Genomic DNA, 13,285 nt, shown 5'->3' on the forward strand with positions numbered 1-13,285 from the left:
GAAAGGCCTGCTCGCAGAACTGTTTTAGGGAGCGTTTGACAGTGATGAGGGATGGACGTTTGGTTGCAGAACCATTACGGATGCAGGCAATGAGGCAGTGATCGCTGAGATCTTGATTGAAAACAGCAGAGGTGTATTTGGAGGGCGAGTTAGTTAGGATGACATCTAGGAGGGTGCCCGTGTTTACGGATTTGGAGTTGAACCTGATATGTTCATTGATAATTTGTGTGACATTGAGGGCATCAAGCTTGGATTGTAGGATGGCCGGGGTGTCAAGCATGTCCCAGTTTAGGTCACCTAGTAGCACGAGTTCAGAAGATAGATGGGGGGAAATCAATTCAAATATAGTATCGAGGGCACAGCTGGGGGCAGAGGGAGGTCTATAGCAAGCGGCAACAGTGTTTCTGGAAGTAGAAGCTCGTATTTTTGGGTACAGACTTTGATAGCCTGCAGAGTTCTGTATTACTATCTTTGCAGTAGATTGCAACACCGCACCCTTTGGCAGTTCTCTCTTGGCGGAAAATGTTATTGTTAGCAATGGAAATTTCAGGGTTTTTGGTGGTTTTCCTAAGCCAGGATTCAGACACGTCTAAGACATCCGGGTTGGCAGAGTGTGCTAAAGCAGTGAGTAAAACAAACTTAGGGAGTAGGCTTCTAATGTTAACATGCATGAAACCAAGGCTTTTACGGTTACCGAAGTCAATAAATGAGAGCACCTGGGGAGTGGGAGTGGAGCTAGGCACTGTAGGACCTGGAATAACCTCTACATCACCAGAGGAACAGAGGAGAAGTTGTATAAAGGTACGGCTAAATGCTATACGAACTGGCCCTCTAGCACGTTCGGAACAGAGAGTAAAAGTAGCAGGTTTCTGGGGACGATAGCATAGATTCAAGGCATAGTGAACAGACAAATGTAAACCTAGGCATTGAGTAGATATAGTCTCTAGAGATGTTTAAACCAGGTGATGTCATCGCATATGTAGGAGGTGGATCAACATGGTTGGTTAAGGTATATTGAGCAGGGCTTTAGGCTCTACAGTGAAATAAGACAGTTATCACTAACCAGGACAGTAATGGACACAGCATATTGATATTAGAGAGAGGCATGCGTAGCCAAGTGAACATATGGGTCCAGTGAGTGGTTGGGCTAACTGGGGACACGGTGATTCAGACAGTTAGCAGGCCGATGCTAACACGCTAACAGTTAGTAGGCCGGGGCTAAACAAGCTAGCAGTTAGCAGACCGGGTTAGCAAGCAAGCAGTTAGTAGGTGCTAGCAGTTAGCAGACCGGGGCAGGCAAGCTAGCAGTTAGCAGACCGGGGCAGGCAAGCTAGTCTATGGGGGACGTCGCAATGTCGCTTCTTCCTTGCTGAGCGGCCTTTCAGGTTATGTCGATATAGGACTCGTTTTGCTGTGGATATTGATATTTTTGTACCTGTTTCCTCCTGCTTCTTCACAAGGCCCTTTGCTGTTGTTCTGGGATTGATTTGCACGTTTCACACCAAAGTACGTTCATCTCAAGGAGATAGAACATGTCTCCTTCCTGAGCGGTAGGACAGCTGCGTGGTCCCATGGTGTTTATACTTGCATACTATTGTTTGTACAGATGAAAGTGGTACCTTCAGGCGTTTGGAAATTCCAAGGATGAACCAATTGACTCAAAGGATGTCAATTAGCCTATCCAAAGCTTCTAAAGCCATGACATAATTTTCTGGAATTTTCCAAGCTGTTTAAAGGCACAGTCAACTTAGTATATGTAAACTTCTGACCCACTGAAATTGTGATACAGTGAATTATAAGTGAAGTGATCTGTCTGTAAACAATTGTTGGAAAAATAACTTGTCAGGCACAAAGTAGATGTCTTAACCGACATGCCAAAACTATAGTTTGTTAACAAGAAATTTGTATAGTGGTTTAAAAACAAGTTTTAATATCTCCAACCTAATGGTAAACTTCCGACTTCAACTGCACCTTCTGTCACTGTGGGAAGGACTACGTCGATGCAGTTATTAATGAAGCCGGTGACTGATGTTGTAAACTCCTGAATGTTATAATATGAATCCTGGTTTATATTCCAGTTTGTGCTAGCGAAACAGTCCTGTATCTTAACAACCTGAAAACGCACCTCTCGGCTGAAAACCTTTCCTTTAACGTTGTCAAGTGTATTGGTTGTGGAATCTCATTCGCCTTTGATATGAACTCTTACTCTTAGAGAAGAAATGTCATAAAGGTTATTTTGCTGTTCCTGTAGAAAAAACCTTTTTGGTTCCAGGTAGAACCCTTTTTTCACCCAGCGAAGTACCCTCAAACAAGACAAAGGTTCTACCTGGAATCGAAAGTTTATAATAAAAAATAAAAAAATTAAGCCAATATATCAATCACAAATATGTCACAACGTTGTGCCAGTGTTGTCTTCGTGGCTAGTTAGGCTTCAGTTTTTAGACAAACTGTCATGTCGAGGCGGCAGAATGTCATGTTGCACATGCATTGTGCATCTGCCAATACCGCAACACAACCTAACTTTAGTGCCCGCAACTATAAGATATTTTAGATGAGCGGTGAGTATCTCTCTTCTTATTTAATCAAAGTATCAAAGAAAAGTTGATTGTACTTTGCTACGGCTCTGTCTGTGCGACCTACAAACTGCTTCAACAAATGGATTGGTCATGCAGTCAGGTCTCTCATCTTTTGCAGACGAGTTCACTTCTTTTAAGGTGATTGCTTCCTCCTTTCAATTACATTTCTCTTCAGAGAGAAGGAGAAAGGTCAGACTGCTGTTCACTTGTTTTTCGTAGAAACTTTAATAAAGAATATTGCCTGAAGAACACTCTCTTCTCCTGTCTGGACAGGGGTTGAAGCAGACTCATACTGTCTTTTATGTTGGCTGAATGCCATTCACTTGTAGTGACATGTCTTTTCAACTCTTTAGCAATGATGGTATTTATTGTCTGATACAGGCTTTAGCTCTAACCCAGAAAACACACAGATTATAGTCAGACTATAACAAATTCTTATTTTCAATGACGGCCAAGGAACAGTGGGTTAACTGCCTTGTTCAGAGGCAGAACCTTGTCAGCTCTGGGATTTGATCTTGCAACGTTTCACTTACTAGTCCAACACTATAACCACTAGGCTACCTGCCACCCTATGTTGTGACTACTGGAAATTGACAATTTTCTGACGTAGCTGAGACATAACATAGGGATCTTTTACTAAGAGGGCCTCCGTCTGTAATTCAGAAGAAATGCATTGTAAAACTCTCCTTTGCAGACATTGGGGATACATAGTCTCTACCTGCTGATTCTCCAATAATGTTAATTTTTCCTATACAGATGCCCTCTGTTTATAATACAATAAACCAATGTCAATTACTGGAGAGGCTATACGGACACGCCTGGTACCAAAAATTGGTGATGTATGTTGCTGAGAGTCGAGTGGAGATCTGATGAGCCCTTTCCAGCCAGCTAGTTTACGCTTGCTAGCTGGCAACAACAGCAGCATCGCACTAGTTAAAACTTGTAAAATAAATTGATACACAAATTGATACACATCACCATGACATGCCAATTAGCTAACGTAATGACAAGCAGTGTATTGAGATTCTTGCTCCTGGAGACAGCCCACTGCGCACAAACTGGTTGAATAAAAGTTGTTTCAACGTGGAAAATACTAGTGTTGGACAGTATACCAAAACTTCTGTACTTTTTCGATACTAGAACATGGAAAGCGTTTCGGAACTATATATATTTTTTTACTTTTAGTATTTCTGCAAATGTGTCTCACTTCATATACGGATTGAGAGGATCGAGTCTGTCTTGTAATTTGTCTGAATCTTCTCAATGGGACAGTAGCTAGCCAGGCTACTTGCTCATGCAGTTGACACAGCGCAAACCACTTTTGAGAAACAAGCGAGAGATTGAAAATGCAGACAGCATAGCCTCTTCAAAGGAGACAATGATTCCTCCACGCCTGCAGAAGCGTACTATGGGAATAATTTGATTACAGAGCTGATGTTGAGGGCCAGCACACCGAAACAACTAAGCAAAAGGTGTTACAAAGCACTTCAGTGCAATGGAGGTTTAGTTCCAAAATGACATTTAAAAAAATGTAACCATGACATTTGCATTGTAACGTTGTTGTTATTCTACTAGCAATTACATTATAATATTTTTTTTGTGACAATTACATGAACATGAACATCAGCATGACATTTATGGGAGCATTATAATATGATTCGTAATAGGATTAGAATCCAAAAGTAATGTGAAATGAATAAATAAAAAATCTCAGAAATGTTCCATACGCACAAAAAGCTTACTTCTCTCAAACCTTGCATAAAATATGTTGAATTTATACCTTTAAAACAATGCCAGGTCTTCAACGTTATATCCACTATCAGAAAAAAATATCTATTTGCTGGGCAGCACCTCCAACAGGAGAATTGATCTGTCCACAGCTATCCTGTTGGTCTCCTATCCAGGGTTTTAACCAAGCCCAGCCCTGCTATGATATTTGTCATGGACTGTTACCAATGTGCTATCGTGAGAATGATTGTTGAGAGGATCTCCACTTTAAAAAAAGGACATAGATTAACTGTTGATATCAAAGACAATCCAAAGGGTAGGTTTAACAGAGCAAATTAAATGTGACCATACTTTATCACTTGTATACTATATCAATGGTGCTATTTAGGCTTAAGTAGCATTTGCAAAGTCATCAACAGTTATTGTTCCAATCCAGAATTCTACTAAAAATAGACAATAAAATGGGCCTAGGGTTTCCAGCTCTGGCTGATTTCAAATGTAATGATATTTAATGATGTTGAATTGTATTTGGTTGGCAACGCAACCAAATATTATCATTAGAAGGATCTTCTTCTTGGATAGTTCAATCTTTGCCACTAACTTTAATTCTAATTTGGTCTACAAATTTTTAATTGACACTGGATTTAATTGTATGTTGGATTCATTTCTCCATCTCAACCAAAAATCATATCAGTTATTCATTTGTAGACAAAATAAAATCAAGGACAGACTAATCCAGTGGCTCAGATGAAACTATCCAAGCAGTACATAGTTTTCCTGTTAAATGTTGATATTTGGTTGTGTTGTCAACCAAACACAATTCAATAGCCGAAAGTTAAGGCTATCTTACAAACTAATGTATCATTCAACCTCAAAATGTGTCAGAGGTGGCAGGGAAGTCAGGCACAGGAGAATCAAACTGAGTGTAATGGAGTTATTTAATAACAATAAACAAAACATACTCCAAACACTAAATGTAACAATAAACAAAGTGGGTACGAGGACCCGTCGCGCACCAATACAAAACAACACAACACTGAATAACAAACCATCTCTGACAAAGACATGAGGGGAAACAGAGGGTTAAATACACAACAGGTAATGAATGGGATTGAAACCAGGTGTGTAGGAAGACAATACAAAACCAATTTTAAATGAAAAATGGATCAATGATGGCTAGAAGACCGATGACGTCAAGCACCGCCCGAACAAGGAGAGGCTTCAACTTCGGGAGAAGTCATGACAAAATGAGTAGGCCTAACACATCCATAGCCACATTTTGGGGTTACTGTAACTACAGTCGTTGCAAAAAATATCCGCACCCTTGCACAAAAAAAATGCACCATTTCTTCCAGAAACATTTTTAAATGAAAAAATATTTTGTTATCTACATATGTGTGTCTTTGGTTTGCAGTTGAACAAAAAACCCAAATCTGATGAATTTACTAAATGTTAGCTTATTCCACAAAGTACTCCTAAAATGGCCCAGACAATATTACTGGCACCTTCTAGAAATAGTTAGAAATAATAAGATTTCAAGCAGGTGATTCTCCTTTACTTTGGAATTGAACTCAATTGTGGTGAGTTGTAGAAGCCTGCAATATAAAAATCACTCATTCAACCAGTTTGAATAAAGAAAAGGACACATTTTCCTGTTTTGTGTCACTGTGTGTACTGCAATGAGCATGGCGAAAAGAAAGACAACTAGATCATTATCTGAGGAGGTCAGACACAAGATTGTAGCCAAGCATGGACAATCTCAAGGTTACATGTCCATCTCCAGAGATGTTGATGTTCCCGTTTTCACCAAAGACTGGATGGAAGATTGCAGCGAAGGATTATCTTAATGGTGGAGAAAGTTTTCACAGTTTCAACTACCGAGGCATTTTGGAGTGCAACGTCGGACCCGGTGTCAGAAAGCTGGGTCTCTGTCAAAGGTCGTGGGTCTTCCAGCAGGACAATGACCCCAAACACACTTCAAAAAGACCCCAGGAATGGTTCAAGACTAAACGCTGGACTGTTCTGAATTGGCCAGCATTGAATCCCATTGAAAACTTGTAGAGGTATCTGAAAACAGCAGTTGGGAGAAGGCACCCTTCAAATCTGGGAGAACTGGACCAGTTTGCACAAGGGGATTGCGCCAATCTGCCAGTACAGAGGTGCATGAAGCTCAAGCGCTTGATTGCAGTTATTTTGACCAAAGGCTGTGCTACCAAATATTAAGTCTAGGGTGTCAATAATTTTGTCAATGCCATTTCTGTTTACTTTCTGATTGTAATGGATATATTAAGTTCTGAATTTAAAAAAGGTTCTGTAATTTTAACAATGAAATAATGATTTTTGGAGACCAAATATTTTGGTGCCAATTTGGTGCCAGTATACATTTCTTCTTAGTATTCTGTATTTTATTCCGTATTTTACACTTTCACTATTACTAGTTTCACCAAAGGTCCTTAACTTCTGTTCATAAAAGGAACAGAACAATTAATCGGATGGAGCTTTATATACCGTCCTTCGCTCTTGCTCAGTTCATAAATGAGTAGAACAATTCATTAGATGCGGATTCATCAAAGTCGTTCACCCCAGCTGATATATAATGACCCAAAATCTTTCAGACACGTTCACTATCCCTGCTTATATGAAATGATATGAAATAAATGCATGTTCAAAATAGCATGCATAGGTCGTCGCAGGTATGTGGAGATCTTCACAATTGCTGTAATAATCTGTGCAGACTATTCAACAACATTGATCACTTACACCATGTATTTATATTGTAATCTCAAATGCTATCCAGGTCATTTCATTCTGCTATTAAATGAAGTACAGTACAGTGATAGCACATTAATATTTTGTAGAAATAAGCAAAATATCTGACATTGTATTCCCATTTCAACTTTGCGGTGCTTTTAAATGGTTGAAAGCTCAGGGATAGACATTTGGGTGACAACTAAACCAAAAATCAGACATAGTTTTTCTATTGGCATTTGGTTGTGCTTTTAGATGGTTGAAAGCATAGTGATAACGCATTGGAAATCTAACTAACTTTTCACTGTCTTTTTGAGTGAGTGAATATACAGTAGGTTGTAGTCTCATTGATCAACGTGTCGTGTCTTTACCCTGGATTAAATTATATATGACATGCTATTTTATCAAATCAATTCTCTGTAATTAATATTACCTGATTAAACTAATCATGTAAATGTAATTAACTAGGAAGTCGGGGCACCAAGGAAGAATGTTTATAGAGCTGTTGTCTTCTGAATAAACTCTTAAAGATCTGGTAATCTTTTATTTCAATAGCAGTCAATTATTAATCATCATCTTATTCAGTCTCATCTGAACGTCGTACAATTATTGGTTATCTTCATGAACCCTGGCTAACAAGTTGAATCAGAAATACAAAATTTGGTTTAATTATTTATTTACTAAATACTTAAATAATCACACAGAATTACATGTACACAGGATGGATCAGACATTGATTACTAATTATGTCATAAAAGAAAACATCCCTAGTGGACAAAACAAATATGACTGATGGTTACACAAGGAAAGAGGGTTGGCTTTTGAATGAAAGAACGGGAAGACTGAGGAACAAAAGGATTGGGTCTCTATCGGACCTTGAGAAGCAATGCTATCGTAAATACAGATTCTTATGCATTCTAAGTAACCGCCCATTCAGAAAAGGCTGCTTGTTGGCTGCTTTTCCTTCACTCTGCGATCCAACTCATCCCAACCCATCTCAATTGGGTTGAGGTCAGGTGATTGTGGAGCCCAGGTCATCTGATGCAGCTCTCCATCGCTCTCCTTCTTGGTCAAATAACCCTTACACAGCCTGGAGGTGTGTTGGGTCATTGTCCTGTTTAAAAACAAATGATATTCCCACTAAGCCCAAGCCAGATGGGATGGCATATCGCTGCAGAATGCTGTGGTAGCCATGCTGGTTAAGTGTGCCTTGAATTCTAAATAAATCACAGACAGTGTCCCCAGCAAAGCACCCCCACACCATCACACCTCCTCCTCCATGGTTCACCTTGGAAACCACATATGTGGAGATCATCCATTCACCAACTCTGCGGTTGGAAGACATGGTGGTTGGAACCAAAAATCTCAAATGTTGACTCATCAGACCAATGAACAGATTCTCAACAGTCTAATGTCCATTGCTCGTGTTTCTTGTCCCAAGAAAGTCTCTTCTTCTTATTGGTGTCCTTTAGAAGGGGTTTCTTTGCAGCAAATCGACTACGAAGGCCTGATTCACGCAGTCTCTGAGCAGTTGATGTTGAGATGTGTATGCTATTTGAACTCTGTGAAGCATTTATTTGGGCTGCAATCTGAGGTGCAGTTAACTCCAAGTAACTTATCCTCTGCAGCAGAGGTAACTCTGGGTCTTCCTTTCCCGAATGAGAGCTTGGTTCATCATAGCTCTTGATGGTTTTTGCAACTGCACTTGAATAAACTTTCAAAGTTCTTGACATTTTCCAGATTGACTGACCTTCATGTCTTAAAGTAATGATGGACTGTCGTTTCTCTTTGCTTATTTGAGCTGTTCTTGCCATAATATGGACTTGGTCTTTTACAAAATAGGGCAATATTCTGTATACCACCCCTATCTTGTCACAACAGAACTGGTTGGCTCAAACACATTAAAAAGGAAAGAAATTCCACAAATTAACTTTTAACAAGGTACACCTGTTAATTGAAATGCATTGCGGGTGACCACCTCATGAAGCTGGTTGAGAGAATGTCAAAAATGTGCAAAGCTGTCATCAAGGCAAAGGGTGGATACTTTGAAGAATCTCAAATATAAAATCTATTTTGATTAGTTTAACACTGTTTGGGTTACAACATGATTCCATATGTTTTATTTCATAGTTTTGATGTCTTCACTATTATTCTACAATGTAGAAAATAGTAAAAATAAAGAAAGCCCTTGAATGAGTAGGTGTGTCCAAACTTTTGACTGGTACTGTACGAGTGCTATATAGGAAGTGGCTTTAATGAGCCAATGGGTGTTCTTACCGGAAGAGTTTTGACGCTGACTGTACAGACAGTCACGAACCTCCACCATTAAAACAGTGTCTGTGTATGTCACAATTAAAGATTGTGTGACCACTGCGCTCAGAACAGGTCTGCCAACCAAAATGTAACAGAATTAATCAATTGTGTTGCAGGTAAATTGTTTGATTGTTGTCAGATTGTTTGATGGATTATTTTTGTTCTCATGTCTTGATTGATTTACCCAGACAATGTGAAAATAAAATACTTAGCAACTCTTGGAGGAAAAATGGACATTGACTTCACAAACACTTTATTATTTTTCTTTTTTTCTCTCCGATGCATTAGTATTCGATGCATCTGAGCTTTCTCTCTCCCTCTCTCCGTCTCTCTTGTACATGGTTTCCCACAGAACTCCAACAGTGAGAACCCAAACTGTGTGGGTATCGAGGGAGTGTTAGAGGCCTACTTCCAGAGTCTCCGAACTGTTCAGCTCTACGGGCCCACCAACTTTGCTCCTGTCATCAACCAGGTGGCACGGTGAGAGAATGACAGCACACACGCACGCGCACGCGCACGCACGCACACACACACACACACACACACACACACACACACACACACACACACACACACACACACACACACACACACACACACACACACACACACACACACACACACACACACACACACACACACACACACTCCTCTCCTCTGCAGTATTCCACCCTTAGGCTGCCCTAGCCCTCATGAGTTACTCTGACATGTTCTCCCCTGAGCTGTCTCTGTCTCTATCACACTCCTTCTCACTCTGACAGACTGACGGCTTAGCTTAGCTGCTCTCCCCTGCCTCCGTATGCTCTATTTCTGTTTGTTTTCCATCTCTAAAGGTTCCACATAACTGCAAAACTCTTAATAATTGGCTTAGCTGGGGCCTTGTGACCATTACAACTTGTCAGGAGTTGTGTTGCTGAATGTTGTATAGGACACTGTAGTACGAGAGAAGGCCATGTAGTTCATATAAACATAATTAATTATATGGTTTAATAGTTGTAGTATTAGAAAGGAATAGTAGATGTGCCATTGTGTGAGTGTTTTACTGGTATTCCGGTGTTATAAAGGTGTCCCTGGATACTTTCCATAGAAATAAGCAGAGCATAGAATATGAATTTTAGAAGATCTTGTGATCTTGGTATTCTCCAGGTAGGATGAAAGACTCTCCCTAAATGGGCTGCTTAAGGTCTTGTAGTGGAAAAACGAGAGAAGGTGAAACTCGCGACTAGCGACTCGCAGGTTCCGAAACCCAGCGTGATGACTCAATCGCGTTTTATGAAACTGTTCTGATGGATGACCGTATATTTGCATCTCACAGGAGAAACACCTTATCCTCTGAGATGAGAAGTTCCCAGCAAAGTCCTGAGGTCACTGACGCAAGAAGAGGTGTGAAAACGGATGAAAACTTTCATCGTCTAAATGAATGTTACAGTTAATTCAATTGTCGTGTTTGGTTTGTAAGTGCTATGGATTTCTTGTGACAGGGAAACTGTGTTATAATATTTGTCGGACAGCGGTCAATTAAAGGAGGGAGCGACACAGGGGTGCCCAGGGCCTGCATTTATTCACATACAGTAATAGTGGAGTCAGATTGATGAATGCAGTTTAAACAGAATTTTCATTCAACTACATAATGGTGACCACTCATTGTCAGTCGATGGGGATTTCCACCAAACTACAGTCTCATACCTCCCACCTTAGTAAAAATACACAATTTCTCACAACTAAATCCCCCAAAATGTTATATGTATTTAATGAAACACATTTTCTAATGGCCCTGTTATGTACTTCCTGTTTATTTTTTGTGTACCAAACATTAAGAACACCTGCTCTTTCCATGACATAGACTGACAAGGTGAATCCAGGTGAAAGCTATGATCTCTTATTGATGTCACCTGTCATAAAAGTGTTGCGTGGTCTAGACTGTTGTCATGAAAGTGTTGCGTGGTCTAGACTGTTGACATAGAAGTGTTGCGTTGTCTAAACATAGAAGTGTGTTTTGGGGTGGGGGTGCAACTCAATATTAGGAAGGTGTCGTAGAATTGTTGCGTTGTCTCGGCTGTTGTCATAGAAGTGTTGCGTTGTCTAGACTGTTGTCGTAGATATGTTGTCTCGGCTGTTGTCATAGAAGTGTTGCGTTGTCTAGGCTGTTGTCATAGAAGTGTTGTGTTGTCTAGGCTGTTGTCATAGAAGTGTTGCGTTGTCTAGACTGTTGTCGTAGATGTGTTGTCTCGGCTGTTGTCATAGAAGTGTTGCGTTGTCTAGGCTGTTGTCATAGAAGTGTTGCGTTGTCTAGGCTGTTGTCATAGAAGTGTTGCGTTGTCTAGACTGTTGACATAGAAGTGTTGCGTTGTCTAAACATAGAAGTGTGTTTTGGGGTGGGGGTGCAACTCAATATTAGGAAGGTGTTCCTAATGTTTGGTATACTGAGTGTATATAAGTATGGCAATATACTTTCCAGTGAATGCGGCATCTCTTTTGCATAACTTGATAGAGTGGGGTGCTGTGGCTCGACTGTGGACGCAAGAACTTCATGAATTCTCGTTCAATATGGTGCTATATTAGCATAATGATGATGATGATATAGCTGATGATTAGCACCTGTTTGAGGAAATGAGATTAATAATATAATTGTTCTCTTTCACGTATTGTCTCTGTCTCTCTTTCTTTCTCTTATTCCTTTATTATTGGCTATTATGTATTATCTCATTTTTGTCCTTTAGCCCTCATCTTGCGTTGTCACATTTCCGTTCATCTCCTTTCCTACTCTTTCTCTCTCTCTCTCTCCCTCCTCTCTTTCTCACTTCCTTTCTTTCTCTCTTTCTGTCTCTCCTCTCCATCGTCCTCTCTCTCACCCTTTCTCAAAAGTCTCTCTCCATTCCACTCATTATGCTTTGTCATCCTCCTCCTCCACCCTCATTTGGCTCATCCTCCACCCCGGGTTGGCCCATGCAGCTGCTTGTGGGACAGAGATGGTGATGATGAGGAGGAGGAAGGCCCTCCAGTCATGTGGATGTGTCCACATGTGAGGTGTGGGGGTGAATCAAGCCGCTCTCTGGGCTCCTTTACCTAATATAACTCCAAACAGCAGCCTGGAGACTGGAGTAATAACTACCACATCCACATCACACCTTGAGTGAAGTTAGAAACAAGAGTCTCTGGGAAACATTTTGGTTCTCTAACAACACCCACCTCTCCCATGGAGTGTTTCCAGAAATGGGGCTACATGTACTGTAGTGAAAGGCCCACAATCTTTCTTCCTGTACATGTCAGCTGATTCAACCATTCTCTAATGCATTCCTGACTTGTCCTTTATTTCACTTGTAATGTTGATATACTATGTAGAATGTAAGTTAATAGATGATTTTGTCTGTGTGTGTTTGAGAGAGAGAGAGAGAGAGAGAGAGAGAGAGAGAGACTGACAAATGCATACATACAGAGATAGTGAGAGACGGACGGACGGACGGACGGACGGAAGAGAGATAAGGAGAGAGACTTTCACACACTAGTGAGAGAGAACTAGACACAGACAGATAGCGAGGATGGGATATTACCCGACAGAGAGAGAGAGGTGCCATTTACCCTCCATTCTTTTCCTCTTCCCCCTCCATCCAGACGGTGAGAGTGAGCCAATCAGGCAGTCAGCTAGCGGGTCTCCGTCCAATCAAACAGTCAGCCAGCGGGTTTTGTCCGCCCTGCGGTGTCTTACCATTAGCTACCATCTCTGTCCCACACGCAGACGCACTAGCCAACTGGCTCAGACACAAACACGACAGCTACAACTTCTATGGCAACACTCTAAACAACGCAACACACTTCTATGTCAAGAGGCTGAGAGTTCTACCACTGCACCATCAAGGCCATCTTGACTGGCTGCATCCCCGTTTGGTATGGCAAATGCACCGCCCTTGACTGCAATGCGC

The 13,285-nt window shown here is 40.8% G+C and overlaps 1 protein-coding gene across 4 annotated transcripts in view; it reads left to right on the top strand.

Annotated features, from left to right (window-relative positions):
- The window catches only part of LOC135539593 (copine-9-like), a 196,252-nt gene that overhangs the window by 172,374 nt on the left and 10,593 nt on the right, over nt 1–13,285 (top strand). For all 4 annotated transcript variants that reach the window (XM_064965564.1, XM_064965566.1, XM_064965567.1 and 1 more), the window contains one exon: nt 9,718–9,845. In XM_064965564.1, coding sequence (XP_064821636.1) covers nt 9,718–9,845 — 128 coding nt within the window. The remainder of the gene's footprint in view (nt 1–9,717; nt 9,846–13,285) is intronic.

Source organism: Oncorhynchus masou, chromosome 5 (genome assembly GCF_036934945.1).
Source record: "Oncorhynchus masou masou isolate Uvic2021 chromosome 5, UVic_Omas_1.1, whole genome shotgun sequence".
NCBI lineage: Eukaryota > Metazoa > Chordata > Actinopteri > Salmoniformes > Salmonidae > Oncorhynchus > Oncorhynchus masou.